The sequence below is a fragment of the Mauremys mutica genome, chromosome 1, assembly GCF_020497125.1.
Source record: "Mauremys mutica isolate MM-2020 ecotype Southern chromosome 1, ASM2049712v1, whole genome shotgun sequence".
Taxonomy (NCBI): Eukaryota; Metazoa; Chordata; order Testudines; family Geoemydidae; genus Mauremys; species Mauremys mutica.
In genome coordinates, this window is record NC_059072.1 from 177,771,536 (window position 1) to 177,791,828 (window position 20,293).

The 20,293-nt window shown below is 42.8% G+C and overlaps 1 protein-coding gene across 1 annotated transcript in view; it reads left to right on the forward strand.

Annotated features, from left to right (window-relative positions):
* PTGFRN (prostaglandin F2 receptor inhibitor) overlaps positions 1-20,293 on the forward strand; it is a 101,256-nt gene that overhangs the window by 34,164 nt on the left and 46,799 nt on the right. The window contains exons 2-5 of the mRNA XM_045002008.1: positions 2,787-3,153; positions 4,291-4,710; positions 11,525-11,908; positions 16,860-17,285. Coding sequence (XP_044857943.1) covers positions 2,787-3,153; positions 4,291-4,710; positions 11,525-11,908; positions 16,860-17,285 — 1,597 coding nt within the window. The remainder of the gene's footprint in view (positions 1-2,786; positions 3,154-4,290; positions 4,711-11,524; positions 11,909-16,859; positions 17,286-20,293) is intronic.

Sequence of the window (20,293 nt, forward strand, 5' to 3'; positions counted from 1 at the left end):
ATGTGCACAAAAGATTTGGCAGTGGCAAGATTCACACTTTTCATATTGCATTAGTGACATTTTACCACAATTACAGTGTTTGTTACCTATCATGGATAGAAACCCTGATGTGCCAGGGTTTCTGTCAGAAGATTTTAGAGGAGGATTGAGAGTGCAGTCAACAAGTGGTCTCAAAGTGTGCCCCAGAAGTAGAAGAAGTTGGGGATCTTTTAAGTAAATGAAAAGTTTGTTTTACTTTAATTTTATTGTGGGAGTAGACTGTGAGGAGAGGGAATGCATAGGATTACAGAAGTGTTTAGAGCCACTAGTCTTTGGAGCAGAGGTACTGAACTCTATTCTGTGGAGAAGGCTAAATACCATTTTTAATTTTGGTTGTCAAGGCAGAGTAAAAATGTAAGATTTCTCGGAGATTTTCAGAGAGATCAGGTTAGAATGTCCTTTGTGTAGAAATGAAACTGTTAATTATTTGTTTAGTACCTTATTATTGCATTCAGCATTACTTAGCTGGAAAATCTGCTATCCTTTAGGCCCACTGCTATTTCCACCCTGGGTTTCTCTTCCTTCCTCCTCCTCCTTCCTGTTTTCTCTCTTCTCCTTTCTTCTCTCTAAATATTCTAACGCTAACTTAAACAATGAAAGAGTGAGTGCTTACAATTAGTGGGGTTAGGTTTTAGGTTCTTTGCAACCAGAAGGTCTAAAATTCACTTTTAAAAATAATGAAAACTTAAGTTCTACAAATTCTGAACATACTGCATAAATAAATCATACACCTAGATCCTGCCTCTGGGCCTTGTTTGACACATCTTCTCTAGAGGTTTTGGGGGAGCCCATGAGTGTTTTGTTGATCATTATGTCACATGGCAACTAGCCTAAAGGGGAAGGGAGCCCAGTATGTCCAGGCTTCAAATCCTGTATTAGCTGCGGACTTTCACTTTGGGACGGCTGGGCCAATTAGTTGCTTCTCTTGTGTCGTCACCCCACCTTCTACATACAAAGGGCTGTGTCTTAGCTGAAATTCTCTGGAGGCAGAAGCATTATGGCAATAAGATTGGGTGGTAAAGTAGAAGGGTTACATTAATTCTTGGTTCAGTTCTTAGTTGTACTATGTAAAGCCACTGGTGTATCTACTCTAGCAACATGGAAGAGGAGAATGGCGAAGATCTAAGTCTGAAGGAAATTGATTTTGTAGGATACCCTCATCTGATCTTAATGATTGAATCTCACTTGGCACTCCAGAGGAAGGTGGAAACTCCCTCAATAGACAGTGTGTCACTAAGCAAACAGTGATAGAATGAATACAGAATGGGATAGGGAATAATGCTTAGAGTATTACAAGTATCAGAGGGGTAGCCGTGTTAGTCTGGTTCTGTAAAAGCAGCAAAGAATCCTGTGGCACCTTATAGACTAACAGACGTTTTGCAGCATGAGCTTTCGTGGGTGAATACCCACTTCTTCGGATGCAAGTGGTGGAAATTTCCTGGGGCAGGTATATATAAGCAAGCAAGAAGCAAGCTAGAGATAACGAGGTTAGATCAATCAGGGAGGATGAGGCCCTGTTCTAGCAGTTGAAGTGTGAAAACCAAGGGAGGAGAAACTGGTTCTGTAATTGGCAAGCCATTCACAGTCTTTGTTTAGTCCTGAGCTGATGGTGTCAAATTTGCAGATGAACTGGAGCTCAGCAGTTTCTCTTTGAAGTCTGGTCCTAAAGTTTTTTTGCTGTAGGATGGCCACCTTAAGATCTGCTATTGTGTGGCCAGGGAGGTTGAAGTGTTCTCCTACAGGTTTTTGTATATTGCCATTCCTAATGTCTGATTTGTGTCCATTTATCCTTTTCCTTAGAGACTGTCCAGTTTGGCCGATGTACATAGCAGAGGGGCATTGCTGGCATATGATGGCATATATTACATTGGTGGAAGTGCAGGTGAATGAACCGGTGATGTTGTGGCTGATCTGGTTTGGTCCTGTGATGGTGTTGCTGGTGTAGATATGTGGGCAGAGTTGGCATCGAGGTTTGTTGCATGGATTGGTCCCTGAGCTAGAGTTACTATGGTGCGGTGTGCAGTTGCTGGTGAGAAGAATATGCTTCAGGTTGGCAGGTTGGCAGAGTATTACAAAGTGTTCATATAATCAGTGATGCATCCCTACCTGGAATACTGTGTTGTCTTATGGCTAACCCATCTCAAATATGTTATCAGGCATTGAAATGGTAAGTGACAAATGATTAGAGACAGGGGAAGACTTCCAATCTTTTCACACTGTCCTCATATAGAACTGTTTGTTAGAAAGAGGAGTGAATGAGAGAATATGATAACAGTACAAAAAGGTAAACAGGGCACTCTTGTTTACCCTTTCTCATAAAGTTAAGGGGACATTCAAATGAAAATTGAAAGGGAACAAACTTAAAACTGAAAAGAGGAAATTCTTTTTTACACAACAGATAGTTAACATGTGAAACTTGTTTTCAGTAATATCTTGTGATAGCTTAACAGGATTCAAAGAATTAGACATTTATGTGGCTATTCATGATCCATAGTTACACTAGGCATGAAATGCAGATAGAGGATAAAGCACCTAATGTGTAGGACAGTCTGTAACTGACTGGGGTTAGAAGGAAAAACTTGTCAGGTTATTCCATGATTATCCATATTTGGGCTTCTCACATCTCCCCCTGAAGAATCTGATACTTGGCACAGTCAGAAGCCAAATGCTAGACTGGCCAGACATCACATCTGACTCAGCATGATAATTCCTGTGCTAATTGTCTGTTTTTTCTCTTCTCCCACCTAGCTTTCTGCAAAGGACGAATTGTGAGGGTGCCCAAAAGCCCACTCATTCGAGTTGAAGGTACAGAGACGGTGATTCCTTGCAATGTTACTGACTACGATGGGCCCAGTGAGCAGAACTTTGACTGGGAATTTTCCCAGGGAACTGACTTTGTGCGGATAGTGAGTACCTGGGACTTGTCGTTCACCTCCCAGCAATACCAGAAGAGGGTTGGCAGCGGGGAAATCGTGCTGAGGCGGAGCAGCAATAATGCTGTGGAACTTCTGATCAAAAGTATCCAGCCAGTCGACCAAGGAGAATACAAGTGCATCACCCCCAGCACAGATGCCACTGTTAAGGGAAATTACGATGCTACAGTCCAAGTGAAAGGTATTTCCACAGGGTGAGGGGTGTTTGTAATCTGTACCAGACAAATACGTACCACTGGGTGTTCTCATCATGTTGTACATCTATACAGTCCTGAGAATAGACATAGCCCCGTTTTGTCTAAATTCCTGTTACTGGTTATCTGTATGTGGTTCCCCCTCCCTCCAGGTCCTTTCCTAAAGCCACCCTTCAAAAATATGTCCTTCAAGTGGTGGCAACATCAGAGGGAAGTGAGATAAAGAGGCGAAGGAGGCACATTATTGTAAATGCCACCAAACTTTTTCATATTATCAACTGCCAAAAACCAATAACAAACTAAAAATTATTTGTTCTTAGAGTCCAGGATGCTGCAAATTTACAGTCTTTCCAGATTCGTAGATTCCAAGGGACCATTGTGGTCATCTAGTCTGACCTCCTGTATAAAATGGGCTACAGAACTTCTCCAAAATAATTCCTAGAGCAGAGCTTTCAGAACAACATCCAATCCTGATTTTAAAATTGTCAGTGGTGGAGAATCCACCACAACCTGTGGTAAAATATTGGTTGATGTTGAGGCAGGGAGGATAACTTAGAGGGGAGAAAGGAAATAAGAGGGGTGATGGAGGATGTTTTGTAGCTGAGGTAATGTCATCTAGGGGTTTCCCAGTGAGGTAGGAATAGTTTCCATTTTTCTAGACAACATGCTGTGTTCCTTCAGCAGCAGCATCCTGACTTATCTCCTTTGATGATAGAAAAGGAGTTTTTTCCCCCTTGGTGTTTCTTTTCTGAATACCACAAAAACAGATAGGCCCTTCCATGGGGATGTACAATAGATTTAGAATTGTGTTGCCTTGGTCTTGCCCTAGAGAGCAGAACTAGAGGGAAAGGGGTGATGATAAAATTAAAGACTTCATTCCTGATTCCTGAAGTGGGTGGCTTGCTCTGATAAAATACCTGGGGTTTAATGTGACTTTGTTTTTTGAGAGGGCAGGAAGGTTGTGGGGGAGATGAGATGATTGTCTAAGACCTGCTGTGAGAGTTCAGTATAATTGCATAGTTGGGTCAGTCAGCCAGCAGTTTTTCCCATCCCCTCTCCTTACCATTTCCATAAACTCACATATATTACTCTGTGTGTTTTATAATGTGTTCTTCTTTGAATAGTGATTGCCGATGGCTTAACTGTGAGTGGATCTAAAGCCCGGTCCTCGAAACCTCGCAAACTGTCTGAGGGAGACTCATTTGAATTACGCTGCTCAGCTTCCACCATCTCCTCAGAACACACTCACCTGCAAGTTACTTGGGAGCTCAAGAATGGCCCAGCCTGGCAGGAAATCCTCTCTCTGACACATGAGGGCAAGTTCCAGCCCAGCCCGGAATATGAAGAGCGCTACCTGAGTGGAGATGTGCGCTTGGACACAGTGGCAAATGACATTTACCGACTCTCTGTATCCCAGGCACTGCCAATGGATGAGGGCCTCTACAGGTGTCTTGTGAGCGAGTGGGTGAAAGGTGCAGATAGTTCCTGGCAGAAGATCCAGGAGAAGAATGTGGAAGTAGCAAGCGTGGTAATCCAACAGACTAGTGAGTTTCAGGTGCACGGGTCTCCTTATGACTTGTAACCATGTCATACCTAAGCCATGGCAACTTGTGAGAGCAGAAATGTAGCAGGGAAAGCCTGGGTCAGTACTCCTGGGAGAACCTAGATTGCTGCAGGAGATGATACTGGTGGCTCTCTTCTTTTTGAGTCAGTGCTGAGACAGGGCCTCAGCATAGTGCTGGGGGAGATGTGCTGTTGAGGGCTCTGTCTTTTAAATGAGGTATAACATCCAGATTCCAATCACTTATGGTATGTCTACACAGCAGTTAAACACTCGCATCTGGTCTGGGTCAGGTGACTTGGGCTCACCGGGCTGTAAAATTGCTGTGTGGACATTTGGGCTTAGGCTGGACTCTCCCTCCCCCCCCTCACTTGGGGTCCCAGACCTTGGGCTCAAACATTTACACAGCAATCTTTAGCCCTGCATCCTGAGCCCTGCGAGCCTGACTCGAGCCAGTCGTGGCTGTGCCATGGGTCTTTTATTCTGTTGGAGACGTACCCTTATGGTCATTTAATTTCCTGTCGCACCTCCCAAGAGTGGGGTTGTTACTGTGTCTTGGTGACATTTCTACTTGGGTACTTGTATTTTTCTCTCCCCAAATTCCTCTCTCCTTTTACTCTATTTTCTGTCCTATGGTGTTAAACAGCAGCCTCACTTCTCCCCAGAGGTGTCTGTGCTTCAGTGGCAGGTGTGTAGTGTTTGCTGTATATAGCTTTTCAGGGTAAAGACTGATCTCATTTCAAAGTATGACTGTTTAGCTCGGCTTGTGTTCATTTTGCTGCTCCCAACCCATTGGACTGCTTGCTCTGTAATGTTGGCAGCTGTTTAGCAAGGAGTATTTCTAAGCACTGTGGCACACCTGAGTAAGGCACTATCATTACATGTGTTTAGGAAACAAAGACTCCTGGTGCTGGGTTGTGAGTATCCAAATATCTGTTGCCCACAGACTTCATGAACAGATACAGCGAGCACGTAACTGTGCTAGCCCTGCCAAAGTGTGGGGTTGGGGGAGTTGTAATAGTGCTGCATCTTATCATGTAGTAGTTGGTGGAAGAATAGGCATGATGTCCCCTCAGAAATATGAGAGTGATAGTATTTTAGAAAGTGTGTGTGACAGACTGACAATGTCCGGAATAAACCTTATGGAATTAAGACACTTTACTGAATTAAGTTAAATCTTATTTCATTAGGTTTGGTGCATTTGGGATCCATTGTATTGAAAATGCAATTGTTTGTGTTACTGTAGAATTGTATGTAACTTTTCTAGGACTTGACTAATGTAAATGTTAGGAACTTCAAAAGACTTTTTTGGACAATGCGTGTAAAGTAGATTTCCTAGAAAATACAGGGGGGCGGGGGGCGGCGGTGTGAGGAGAATGCAAATTATCCACTTTGAATCCTCCCTTTTGAAACTACAACCAGGGGAGGAAAACCAATTGTCCACTAACTACCTACTCCTGGAAACTTCAGCTCTAAGACCCCTGAACTGTATAAAAGATGTTATGAGGGTGCTGATTGTGAGCTGAAGCTGTGATTAATTTGTGACTATAAAATCTGGATGGGGTGTGGAAGGACTAGGCTGCTAGAGGCTGCATTAGGGTTGGGTTTACCACAATGCATGTAGATTCTTTAGTGTTTTCCCTGTAGTGCTGTTTACCTTAAGAATAAAATAGGCTTGCACAGGAAGAACGTGTGGTCATTTATACCTCTGTTATCAGTCTCTGAAGAGAAAGCAAATAGATGAGGTTGGGCAGCCTGCTTGTGTTGGGAATAACACAGTGTAGGCAGGGAGCTGAGCAGCATGGAAATTCCCTGGTCAGAGGAAAGTGAGGTTTTTGTCTCCACCCAAGAAAGGCAACAGCTGGGGAGCTGGAAGCCTGAGAGGGGGTGCCCTTGCTGGATTGCTGAGGGGAAATACAGGTGCCATTCTGCTGAACTGTGACAGTGTGTTCAGGCAGTCGAGGCCTCTGCCGTGTGAAATCCTTTGTCATAGAGAGAACCCAGAACTTAAGGTTAGATAGCTAATTCTGGTTGGTGGGGCTTAGTTGTGAGCTCTGCTGGATCAATCTGCTCCCTCTTCTCTTGGGGTATGTCTGCTAGCCAGGAAAGCTCTCAGATGCTCTCTCCAGAGTCCTGGGGTAAAATGCCGAGTAAGGGCTCTAATTCTGGCATTGTCTTGTCAAGTTCATAAATTTTTGAGAAGTTGGTTTATGTAGGTGGGGTTTAATCAGTGGTTGAGTGAAGGGGATCACTAGGGATTAGCAACTGTGTATGAGCAGGGAATGCATTTTTGATATTTTTTTATTTTGTTATAGGCTTTTAAATTCAGCTTGATCAATGGCAGCACTAGCAATTTGTCAGGAGCATGAGACCAGTCCTAAATTGCATAAAGTTGAGTAGATCACATCCTCCTCCTTGTATACAAAATGGAGGGTGGCCCAGTGTTGCCTGTACATGTTGTATATACCATCATCATGCAACGTGGCCTGGCGGCTTGGCTTTGGAGAGCATTATATGCTGGGTCCTGTTGTCTCTGTAGACTGTACCTCCATATTAAAGACAAAGGTGAACGAAAGGTATTCCAGGCTATTTTGGCCGTCCTGGACACTACAGTCACTCCTGTAAATAAGGAGGTTTGAACCTGCAAAACTGATATGGTACTGTTAATTTGTGCATGTGACTAGCTGTGTAACTTCATGAATTCGTTACTGCTAACCTTGTCCTATTGCTACCTTCCATTCTATTGTTTGTCACATTTGCTTGCCTTGTTTTAAATTTGATTCTAAGATCTCGGGCACAGGGAGTTCCTCTTCTTTCTATGGTTAAGTGCACCACCTAGCATGATGGGCCTGTAATCCTGAATGGGGCGTTCAGGCACTTCAGTGATAATAGAACAAAGGAAGCTCAGGAATGTGGGGAGGGGTGAGACTCTTACAAAAGTATCTCTTGGTTTATAAATCTAGTGTTTGCATTCCCATGGCTGGTGTGAAGATACTTGCATTTCTTGGACGATCCCTTCACCTTACAGTGGAGTTGTAATATTAGGCTATTACAGCCCTGCAGAATTACTGTGAAGGTTTTACTAGCCCTCTCTACTCATATCATGATGATCATAACAGGAAAAACTAATGATCCATCAGTCAGCTGTGAGGAGGTACTTGGGGCATGTAGGTGACTGCAACTCTGCAAGTCTGGTGTAATGTGGTGTCAGATTGAGCCTTCTGACTTTTCTGTGCTGTCAGATGTAGTGGTAAACTGTGAGAGGAGTAATTCTTGGTTTTAAAGACAAGGGCTTTGATAATTTGGAAAAAAACCACATAGGTTCTTGCATTTATATAGTACCGTTCCCAAGGATCCCTAAGTGCTTTACAAACTGATAGACAATATGTACAGGAATGAGCATATAGACAGAAATCACTTCACGCACCATAGAAATGCCCAGCCACCTTCTGAGATGGGCACATGGCCACAGTTAAGGAACATGTAGCAACTCTGTTTGTGCATGGTCTAGTAGAATTGGGCTCTAATCCTTGACTGGGGTCCATGGGATCCTCAGGTCCCTTAGGACGCCAATCAGGGATTAGAGCTAGTTCAACCAGACAGAGCTATTGTTTGTACACTAACAGTCCTTGGACGTGTGCATAAACAATGTGGATAAATAAATAGACCAGGGGTTGGCAACCTTTCAGAAGTAGTGTGCCGAGTCTTCATTTATTCACTCTAATTTAAGGTTTCGTGTGCCGGTAATACATTTTAACGTTTTTAGAAGGTCTCTTTCTATAAGTCTATAATATATAACTAAACTGTTGTCTGTAAAGTAAATAAGGTTTTTAAAACGTTTAAGAAGTTTCATTTAAAATTAAATTAAAATGCAGAGCCCCCCAGACTGGTGGCTAGGACCCGGGCAGTGTGAGTGCCACTGAAAATCAGCTCACGTGCCGCCTTTAGCACGGGTGCCATAGGTTGCCTACCCCTGAAATAGACAAATGAAGGAGAGGGAACAAGGTAACAGACACCTGACAAGTCTTGCAGCAGGAGGTAAATAATAGCACTCGTTAACAAAGCATAGGAGATGAAAAATATGGAAGTCCCTCTTAATGCATGCTTTTCATTATTTAAACTAGGGCTGTCAAGCAACTAAAAATTTTTAATCATGATTAATCACACAATTAAAATTAATAGCAATTAATCACGGGATTAATCACACTGTTAATACTAGAATACTATTTATATAAATATTTTGGATGTTTTCCACATTTTCAAATATATTCATTTCAATTACAACACCGAATACAAAGTGTACAATGCTTACTTTATATTTATTTTTTATTATAAATATTTGCACTGTAAAAATGAAAAAAAATAGTATTTTTCAGTTCACTTAATACCAGTATTGTAGTGCAGTCTCTTTATTGTGAAAGTTGAACTTACAAATGTAGAATTATGTTAAAAAAAAATATTTTTGAATGCAGCTATGTAAAACTTTAGAGCCCACAAGTCCACACAGTCCTACTTCCTGTTCAGCCAATCGCTCAGACAAACAAGTTTGTTTACATTTGCAGGAGATAATGCTGCTCTCTCCTTATTTACAATGTCACCAGAAAGTGAGAACAGGCATTTGCCTGGCACTTTTGTAGCTGGCGTCGCAAGGTATTTATGTGCCAGATGTGCTAAACATCCTTATGTCCATTCATGCTTCAACCACCATTCCATAGGACCTGCTTCCATGCTAATGACGGGTTTTGCTTGATAACGATCCAAAGCAGTGCAGACCAACGCGTGTTCATTTTCATTATGTGAGTCAGGTGCCACCAGCAGAAAGTTAATTTTCTTTTTTGGTGGTTCGAGTTCTGTAGTTTACGAATTGGTGTGTTGCTCTTTTAACACTTCTGAAAGCATGTTCCACAACTCATTCCTCTCAGATTTTGGAAAGCACTTCAGATTTTTAAACCTTGGGACGAGTGCTGTAGCTATCTTTTAGAAATCTCACATTGGTACCTTCTTTCCGTCTTGTCAAATCTGCAGTGAAAATGTTCTTAAAACAAACAACATATGCTGAGACTGTTATAACATGAAATACATGTCAGAATGTGAGGAAAACACAGAGTAGGAGACATACAATTCTCCCCCAAGGAGTTCAGTCAGAAATTTAAGTAACACTTTTTTTTATTTTAAAGACCATCGTCAGCATGGAAGCATGTCCTCTGGAATGGTGGCCAAAGCACGAAGGGGCATACAAATGTTTAGCATATCTGGCATGTAAATACCTTGCAATGCTGGCTACAAAAGTGCCATACGAACATCTGTTCTCACTTTCTGGTGACATTGTAAATAAGAAGCGGGCAGCATTATCTCCTGCAAACATAAACAAACTTGTTTGTCTGAGCATTTGGCTGAACAAGAAGTGGGACTGAATGGACTTGTAGGCTCTAAAGTTTTACACTGTTTTGTGTTTGAGTGCAGTTATGTAACCAAAAAAAAAATAAAAATCTACATTTGTAAGTTGCGCTTTCACGATAAAGAGATTGCACTATGGTACTTGTATGAGATGAATTGAAAAATACTATTTCTTTTGTTTATCATTTTTACTGTGCAAATATTTATAATAAAAGTAATATAAAGTGAGTACTGTACACTTCGTATTCTGTGTTTGTAACTGAAATCAATACATTTGAAAATGTAGAAAAACATCCAAAATATTTAATAAATTTCAATTGGTATATTCTATTGTTTAACAGTGCAATTAAAATGGTGATTAATTGCGATTAATTTTTTTTTGTTTACTCACAGTTAACTCACGCGATTATCAACAGCCCTAATTTAAACTAAACTAAATTGATGCTGTCACCAGCTTTCCAGCCTACTGATCACAAAGGTCCTCTCTGAATGCTGGCTGTGACCATGAGTTCTGTGGCCTGAGTACAACCACTGGCCAGGAGAGGAACCTGTTAAATGCTCTGAGTAAGTTTGCCAGAGCTGAAGAAGAGCTCTGTGTAGCTTGAAAGCTTGTCTCTCTCACCAGCAGAAGTTGGTCCAATAAATTATATTAGCTCACTCACCTTCTCTCTCTAATATCCTGGGACTGACATAGCGACAACAACACTGAGTAGCTATTTGCATTGCTGTAAAATCTGTAGTGTATGTTGGACACTGTAGTATGTGAAGAAGCAGCAGTCTGTGGAACTACCATTGTCCTCTGTGCACTTTCATTTCTGGTCTTGGCAACCCCCTTAAGGCGAGTCAGGAGTTCAAGATTTGGCCATGGCTGCTTACATTAAGTCACACTTAACTTTCTGTAGCTGCTGCTGCTTCTTTTTTTTTCTCTTTTTATTTTTATTTATTTATTTATTTATTTTGGTCATCAGAGCTCCGAATTGTTTAGACAGAAACTAAATTCATCTCTGATACAAATGGGTGCACTTCAATAGGAGTTCTGCCTTCTGTGAATTAGGCCTCATGTGTCTCAGCACCTCTGTAAGATAAGGGAATATTATTCCCATTTTTCTCATGGGGAAACAAGTGCAGAGGTTGTTCCTTGCCTAAACACAGACAGGAAGTATGTGGGAAAGCTGCGAATAAAAACTCAAGTCTTGATTTCTCCCTCCCATGTCCTAACTCCTATACACACTGATAGTTTGCAACTTTTTTAGATCGGTACAAACCTGTAGTCAAGTCACTAAGCACTGAAAGCAGAGAGCTGAAGTTACTTGAGACCTTGCAGTACCAGAGCATTAGGCACTAAATAGTTTGAGACAAACTCTTGAAACTAACACTTGTCTTGTTTTTTAATATTCAAGATCTGGATGTGCTTATTGCCACAGGCAACATGTCTGTGACTGAAAGGGACTCCCTGGACCTAACCTGCAACATCACAACAGACAGAAGTGGCATCTTCCAAGCTCAGGTGACGTGGTACTTCAGTGAGTCACATAATGATACCTTGTCGGATGCCCAGGTTTTGTTGAGTGTGGACCGTGATTCTGTGGTCAGTGACTCTCCCCTCATCAGCCTGAGTCACGTGGATAGAAATTCCTATCACCTGCTGATGCGTGATGTGGGTGTGGAAGACTCTGGCTACTATTTCTGCCAAGCAGCTGTCTGGGTGCCACAGCACAATGGGAGCTGGCACAAAGTGGTGGAGAAGACCTCTTCGCCAGTCAGCGTGGTGGTGACAGCATTAGGTGAGTGGCTCCATCCTGAGGCTCAACAGATAATGAGCCATTCTTTTCCTGTGTTCAACTCCACTGTAGAGTGTGCAAGGCAAAGACATTACAGGGTCTGTTCTGGCCACCCCACTATCCTATTGACCACAGATATGGAAAAATGTTCCTGCGCCAGGGTCTCTTTATCCATGTCCCTTGCGATACGGATCCATTCACACCCACTCTTCTGGCCTCTGTTGTCATGTATTTTAGGAAAGAGAGGCATGCTGGAGATTTGCCAGGAGCCTAAAGGCCTTGTACTACAACCTACGTAAACTGGTGAACTTTGGAGCTTCCACACCTTTGGTAGCCTGACAACAGTCCCTATGGGGACGGTTATATTTATTCTTTTATGACCGGTTGTTCCATAAGTGTGACTTCGTGATCTGTTCTGTAAAGGTTTTTATACTGCACTCACTGAATGCCTCAATATTCAGATGGATGGTATTTGTTTGCAGGTGACCATTAATGTAAGTTTCCCTGGACTAGCAGAATTTTCTGTTCACTGTAATAAGTTTTAAGATTTTATAAATGAGTGAATTTTTCTAATTTTAAACTTACAAATATACAAAGAATTGAGTCTTTGGATGTACACAGGCCTACCAAGCCAGGCAGTCTTTGTACAGTAACTTCTCGTGGCTCCTCGCACTAACCACAAGTGTCTAATCCAGTCATAAATTTACTGACCTTATATTACTTTTTAATGGTCTCCCCTATATTACTTTATTATAGAGACCCTTAATACCATATGACAGAGTGGCTGACCTATGGCTCCGGAGCCACATGCAGCTCTTCAGAAGTTAATATGCGGCTCCTTGTATAGGCACCAACTCCGGGGCTGGAGCTACAGGCACCAACTTTCCAATGTGCCGGGGGAGTGCTCACTGCTCAACCCCTGGCTCTGCCACAGGCCCTGCCCCCACTCCACCCGTTCCCTGAGTTTGCTGTTCCCTCACTCCTCTCCCCCCCGCCCCGCTGAGCCTCCTGCATGCCACGAAACAGGTGATCGGGAGGTAGAGTGAGAGGGAGGCGCTGATCAGCAGAGCTGCCGGTGGGTGGGAGGCGGTCAGGGGTGGGGTTAGCGGATGGGAGGCTGCTGACATATTACTGTGGCTCTTTGGCAATGTACATTGGTAAATTCTGGCTCCTTCTCAGGCTCACCCCTGCCATATGACATCAAGGGACTTGTTTTATAAGTCAAAGGTCATACCGTGTGTCACTTAGGAGTAAGTCATGTCTTCCAGTTCAGATGGTATGTTAAAAATCCTTGAATTAAGTCTGTGATGTCAGGTTTCAGAGTGGTAGCCGTGTTAGTCTGTATCAGCAAAAACAGCGAGGAGTCCTTGTGGCACCTTAGAGACTAACAAATTTATTTGGGCATAAGCTTTCGTGGGCTAGAACCCACTTCATCAGATGCATGAAGTGGAAAATACAGGAACAGGTATAAATACATGAAAGGATGGGAGTTGCTTTACCAAGTGTGAGGTCAGTCTAACAAGATAAATCAATTAACAGCAGGATACCAAGGGAGGAAAAATAACTTTTTTGAAGTGGTAAGAGAGTGGCCCATTACAGACGGTTGACAAGAAGGTGTTAACTCTTGTGGACAGGATTATTATGTAGAATTATAGAAACTGGAGACGGAAAAGACGTAGTAGGCTCATCTAGCCCACTTCAGCTGCAAGAGATATTCCATTGTGTCTTGCCTACACCAAAGATGGTGAGTTAACCAGCTCTTGCTCTGCATTACCCTGGGTGAACTCTTAAGCTACAAAGATCCTGTTTTTATGCAAATATCCTGAGAAGCGAACAGCCACGCTGGAGTGATCCAGAAAACCAAACCTAAGCAGAATTTCTAAAGAGCTGTATTTTTCAGTTTGCCAGGGCATGTCAACCTCTCAACGAATGATTAAAACAATTTCTTTATTTGACTTTTGCATTTAGGATCTAAATTAGTTTTGACAGCATTTCAAACCCGGAGGGGGAGAGGGGACATTTCTACCCACTCTCTATGCTAAAATCCAGACAGTACTGATTATCTTTCAGAGTTAAATGAGCCTAGTAGCAGTTAGTGCCCAGGCTGGTGTGCAAGTTACCCCACTCCCCCCCAGTTCTGCCAGTGCACTCAGTTGTGGCTTGAAGCCTCCTACTATTCCAGTTCAGAGCCATTCCTGATCAGACACTGGCAGTAATGCCAAACCGTGGTGCCGGTCTGAGGATTAGAATGGAGGCCAACAATCCTAAATTAGGGTCTGAACCCAGGTACTCAGAAGTGAATAGCCAAGTCGCGAGGCTGATGGTCCCATTGAGACCTCTTTGGGTTACTCTTTATTTCCCACATGCATTGTAGGGAGAATAGGCATACTTTTTGGCATTTCCAAAACAGTAAATTAGCCATTAACATTTTAAAAATGTTCCCAATATGCTTTAAAAGATGGATGCCATTGCTATCCTGTGCTGGTCCCCTTCTTCCTTTCAAACTATCATCTGGCCATTCCCAACTTCCCATTACATTACTGGGCTTCAAAACCTGGCTGCAGAAGGTCACTTTGTCTCTGGTCTGAAGCATCGCTTAGGCTGGCGGAAATTTCCTGTCCTTTCTCTAACCGCTTGGCTGAGGTGCAGGAGTGTATAAAAGCTACTCCTCAGATGATAACTGCTGCCTAGGGCTGTGAGGGGGTGGGAGAAGAGTTCTCAGCATGTGAGGTTCTAAACTGCATCCTAAACTCACCACTAACCCCCTCCTCCTTGATTGAAGTTCAGTGCTAACGTGGTATTAAGTCACTGAACTGTCAGTGAGGCTGTCCGTTGACAGCTGACAGAGTGGAGGAATGAGGCTTATCCAGGGAGCCTTTTATTCCTTTTAAATCCTCTGTCTGAGAGTGTTTGTCAGTGTGACGTGCCTAGCCAGAGTGGTGCTGTCAAAGCCAAAACTCTCCCTAGCAATCCTTCCTTCTCCTCAATAATAATAATAATTAATAATTAATACTAATACTAAAGTGATTAGCTGAAAACTGTTTCTTTCAGCTCTTTTCTCATCCTGTTCCCAGCCTGAGAAGAACTTCAGCCTTCAAACTCTCCCATCTTTGTACCAAGCTGCTAAAGCAGTCACAGGACACAACCGTCTGTAGCTACCACTCTTGAATTGTAACCCCTCTGGCTTTGGAAGGGTCAGATTACTGCAGTAATCTGTCGTTCAGTTTCAAATCTTGAAGACTATTGCTGTGTGTAAATAGGATGTCAGGAGTGGTCTAGCTGTCTAGGACCTGTGAGGATTTAGCTCAAGGATTGCGGTGCTGGGTCTCATGGCCTCCCACAGTGGAACCAGAATTCTGTGCATTATTTTTTTTAGGCCTTATTTATACTGGGAATTTTAGGGAAATTTCCCACCATTACTGGTGCTAGCAACCATGGAGGCAGTAGTGTAAACTAGCTTCTTGCATTTTTACCTTTGTCATCTAATCCTGTGAAAACCAATGATTAAAACAACTGATGTCTAGTCTACACTAGTGCTCCCATGGTTGCTAGCACTGATGAAGCTGCACTAGTGATAGCAACTGCAGGAGATTCCCTTAAGATTTCCAGTGTAGATATAGCCAGATTAAGTGGAATTGCACTATCAAATGCTCCCAGAGACTATTAGTGCACCTGGAGAGAAAAGGCACTAGGGCTTATCTCCTAGCGTTTCCACTAACATGTTCTAGTGCCATGTTTCAGAGGTGGCTACATTTTAGACTTGCATTTTCTTCTCTGTCCCAATTATAGACAATTCCTATTTCTGAGATTAATACATCAACCACAAGATAAAGGAATAAAGAATAAATTTGTTGAAAACAAAAACAAAATGTTGGGATATCTAGTCAGAAAATAGTAGGATGTTTGATGTTTTTCAAGTAACATTAAAAAAAAGTAATACAGGAAAAATAAGCCTTGTCTTATTAGTAGAAAGCGCTTATTTCCGGAACTAAAATTCAGTGCTGAGAGATTCTTACCATAGTATCTCAGTTCACAAGCCTGTAGTCTGCTGTCTCTGTAATCTAGTAGAGAACAAAGTCATGCAACCTTGTCTCATCATTTCCTGGGTCAGGACAACCATCTTCTCCAACCTTAGATTCAGTCACTCAGCTCTTAAACTATGAACTTTAAGAAATTCCAGCTCCATGTGGGTTGTACCACTTCACAGTTCAAGCTCAAAATTGCTTTTGGTACATGCATCCTTGGTTGTCATATTAACCAGCTAAATGTTCGAGGATGCTTGCTGGAGTTAACCTTGACAAGGTGTTGGCGTTGTCCAGGGCCAAGGCAGGAGTTGGTATTGGGGATCTGTGGGGCGTGGGACAGTGAGTGGGATGGGGTGGTGTCTGGAGATGGCCGTTTTATCCTGGACAGGGAGAAGAGATGGGGTGTCATTAGAATCTCAATCAGTTTGCAGCTTGAGAATGAAGTGTCCTGAGCTCTCTTAGGAAACACAGAAGGTGATTTAAAATCTGAGACTGAAACCTGCACACTTGGATGTTGGCGAACAGGCCAGGGAAGGAAACATTATTTCTCAGATCACTTTGAGAGGCTTTGGACCTGATTTTCTGAAGTGCTGGACTCTGGCAACTCCAGCTAAAGTCCATGAGAGCTGAAAATCAAGCTCAACAAGTAAGTTGGATGTCTAAATAAAAGGCCACTTATGAAAATTTTGGTCTCTGGGACTTGCTGATGGTCGCACAAATCTATGGCAGAGCCAGAGTCCAGGTTCCCAATCCCCTGATTTCACAGGTCTTCTATATTTAGCCCACATGCTTTTTATGTGTCGTGTTTGATAGCTCCAGATATCAGGACTACACTTGGTGTTCACTGTTACCTTGGGGTGTTTGCTTTTTACTTGCTACTTTTAACATGTTCTCTTGGCTTTCTTCCTACTTTCCCAATTCCCTTGCAGAGCTGGACTACCAGATAGTTCTGAATGCTTCTAAAACACCTAAATTTTCAGACGACCCCACAGAACTGGAGTGCAGGATCATGAATGCACAGAACACAGAAGCAAACCTACGTTTTACAGTCTCCTGGTACTACAGAATGCGCCTGCGCAGTGACGCTGTTGTGACGGATGAACTTCTTGCCACTATGGATGCAGACTGGACGTTGCTGGTTGGGGATAAGAGCAGAGAGAGGACCCAGAATGGGGAAATAATTTTCTCTAAACAGGCCGTGGATACTTTCAGTTTACGAATCCAGTGGACCTCTGAAGCAGACAGAGGGGATTATTACTGTGTCGTCTCTGCCTGGAGCTGGCACCACAACAACAGCTGGGTAAAGACCAAGGATGTGACTTCCACGCCGGTCAGTGTTTTCTGGGCTACCCAAGGTAGGTACTTCACACTTACTGGTTTAAATCTCTTGCTGCTGGTAGCTGCTGATTTCTTAGCTTTCTCTTATATAGCACCTGCCAGTCAGAAGTATTCCAGTGGGTTTTGGAAGCTATATATATATATATACACATTTAGGATTTGTTTCATCCACTACAGAATTATAGCCCCTTCTGGAGTGAAAGGGAGCAACTACTTAATGGTACTAACAGTATCATGCAATGTTTTGGAAAGGAAGTGAAGAATAATAGTGTATCCATCAAACTGCAGTGGGAATTTAGGAAGGCAGAATGTAACTTTCAGAACTGGAATCACGCCAGGGCACTGAGGTTATTGTGCCTTCTATTCAAAAAAATGTCATGGTACACAAAGCACAAGCGGTCAGGATCTTTAGCTCCCACGTAAAGATTTTTCCAGGATGCATCTCGTTGCCAACAACTGAGACATTCTCTCTGCCTCTGTAATGCCTTTATTGTTAAGCTGGTAACCTGTGCTTGATACTTTGTAAGGCCCAAAATGAAGACAGTCCATGCTTTGACAGGCTTACAGCCTGGAAACTGTAGTCTTCTCCCTCCCATCCTTTACCTGTAGGTGTTGGCTTTAAGAAGGCACCACAGAGAAACTTGCAGGCATGCAAGGAACTGGCTTTTGAAAAAATAATGGCCAAGTGTGAGAGCCATACAGTGCTGAAATTCCATTTAGAGCTGGTTTGCTGGAAGGAGGGTAACTGGATGTGCAAGACTTCGACCGTTCATCACTGAGGCCCCGTCTATGTAGGGGGCTAAAAAAAAATTACCTCAACCAATTCTAAAAAACAGTTTAAAATGGGTTCAGGCTGACTCCGTCTAGCTGGGTACTTTGGGGTCAGTCCAAAATATGTTTAAAACAGAGTTTAACAACAGCGTTCCAGTTTAGATGTAGGGTCACTGAGTGGGGGATTAGACTAGAACATAGCATTTAGGCAAAAGGCTTTTATAAACTTTCTCTTTGTTTAATGTGTGCATCTTCCAAGATATATTTGTTTAAACAGTCTGGTCCCCTCTACCCTTGATTGGCAAAGCCATGTCTAAAACCCAGCTAGCTTGAACCAGTTTAAAATGGCTCAGGTCACAGCCTCAGACTAGAGAGGGACCAAAGGGAATCCCTACAGTGATTCAGCTCCAGCAAAGAGAAGATCTGTAAGAATCATGCATAACGTTCAAAACACGATTTGTAACTTGGCCTGGGAATGGAGAGGTTTAATTCCTGCAAGATCAAACAAGTTACCATGTTTCTCTGAAGCTTGCTTCTCCAGCAGTGATGTGATCTCATTCATAGGAAAGACATCACATGGCAGTCAGTCCAATCATTAATATGGCAGGCACTCAGTCTGATCACTAGTAGGTGCAAACAGAAATACCAAGCACCACGTTAATAGAAACATCTGATGAAGAGAACCTGCTTTTGTGGTACAAGGGATGTTGCCCCCAGGAAACTAAGCTGTATGCCACAACATGCAGCATGTATGTGTGCCATGTATAACAGTCTTCTGTTCAGCTGAGGCAACCTGGAGCTATGAGATGTCTTTGCCCATGTTAATTTTTGTGGAAATAATTATGACAGGTGTAAATATTCCTGTTTCTGGTACTCTTCCAAACTTTCTGCTAGTTTCGCAATGTTCACTGATATGCAAGTGTAACTATTGCAGCCCAAGTGCCAGAGGGTTTTCTAAATGAGACATTTACTGGAAAAGAGTGGGGCCTGATGTGCACCCACATTGTAGTCAGCAGCCACAAAAGCGTTAAGCTGCCGCATGCTTTTCTGTTCCTTGTGCTAATTGGTTTAACAAGAATCTTTGGTGATTTTGAGTTCCTGGCTGTTCCCAAGCCTAATAAAAAAGAGGGCAGCCTACCTCCTGGGTGCTTGCCTAAAGAGAGAACCTTTTGCATGTCCCCTTGGGAGCCAAAAGTTGGCCTGTTCTAAATACAGCTTGTGCCTCCACTGAGGTTTTTCTGAGATTCTCTCACGGTTAGCAATGCTGCCCTGGTGCTAGTGCAACACTGAGAGAATTTGAGAGTCACCGCAGTTTGGGAAAGACCAGTGTCTGTCCATGCTTTACAGAAAGGAGAGAAGACTTTGTACTGCATTCATTGACCCATTGGGATTCATGGGTGTTCAGTTCCTTGCTTGAAATGTAAAAGCCACATGTAGAGATTGAGGACTCTTCTTTTGGCTTGTCTTATGCAGTAACTGTCTTGTTTGTCCATTAATGTACGATTGTTAATCCACCTTGTTCATTCTCAGGAGACCGATATAGCTTAAAGGCTTTTCTGCTTGCTCAGCTTTGCAAATACAGCCAGTCATTAAGATACGTCATGACTGGTTTCTGACATAGTCTGTGTAAAATTCTTCTGTTTGTTTTGAAGGCATCTTGGCTAGATCTAACATCACTTCACTTTTGTATATTTTTATTTCAACACCGAACTTAACTTTTATGTAAACAAACAAACATGCTACTAATGGTACCTGAGGTTATTTAATACCAAAGAAATCTGACAGTGAGATTTACTACTTTCATCACAGCTGCTTGCATATAAACAAAGTTGTCTGCTTGCATGGAGATTCCAGGCAGGTCTGGATGTCATGCCTGACCCAGTGCTGTTGAATTTGGGTTTGCAGCACCGTATGGGAATGTTCGAATAAGAGAGAACTTCTCCTTTCAATTGTATTGTTCTGTAGACATCCACACGCTCTACAAACACTATCGGGCCTTGTAAAACCCTCCATTTCTTATACAAAATCTAAATATATGGCCTAAAATTAATTGATTTTTTGTTTGGCCTGAAGCAGGGCCGGCTCCAGCATTTTTGCCGCCCCAAGCGGTGTGTGGGGGGGAAGCTGCGACAGGCGGCACTTTGCAGCTCTGCCGCCACCGCTTCATTCTTCGGTGGCTATTCGGAGGCAGGTCCTTCCCTCCAAGAGGGACTGAGGGACCCGCCGCCAAATTGCCACCGAAGAGCCGGACATG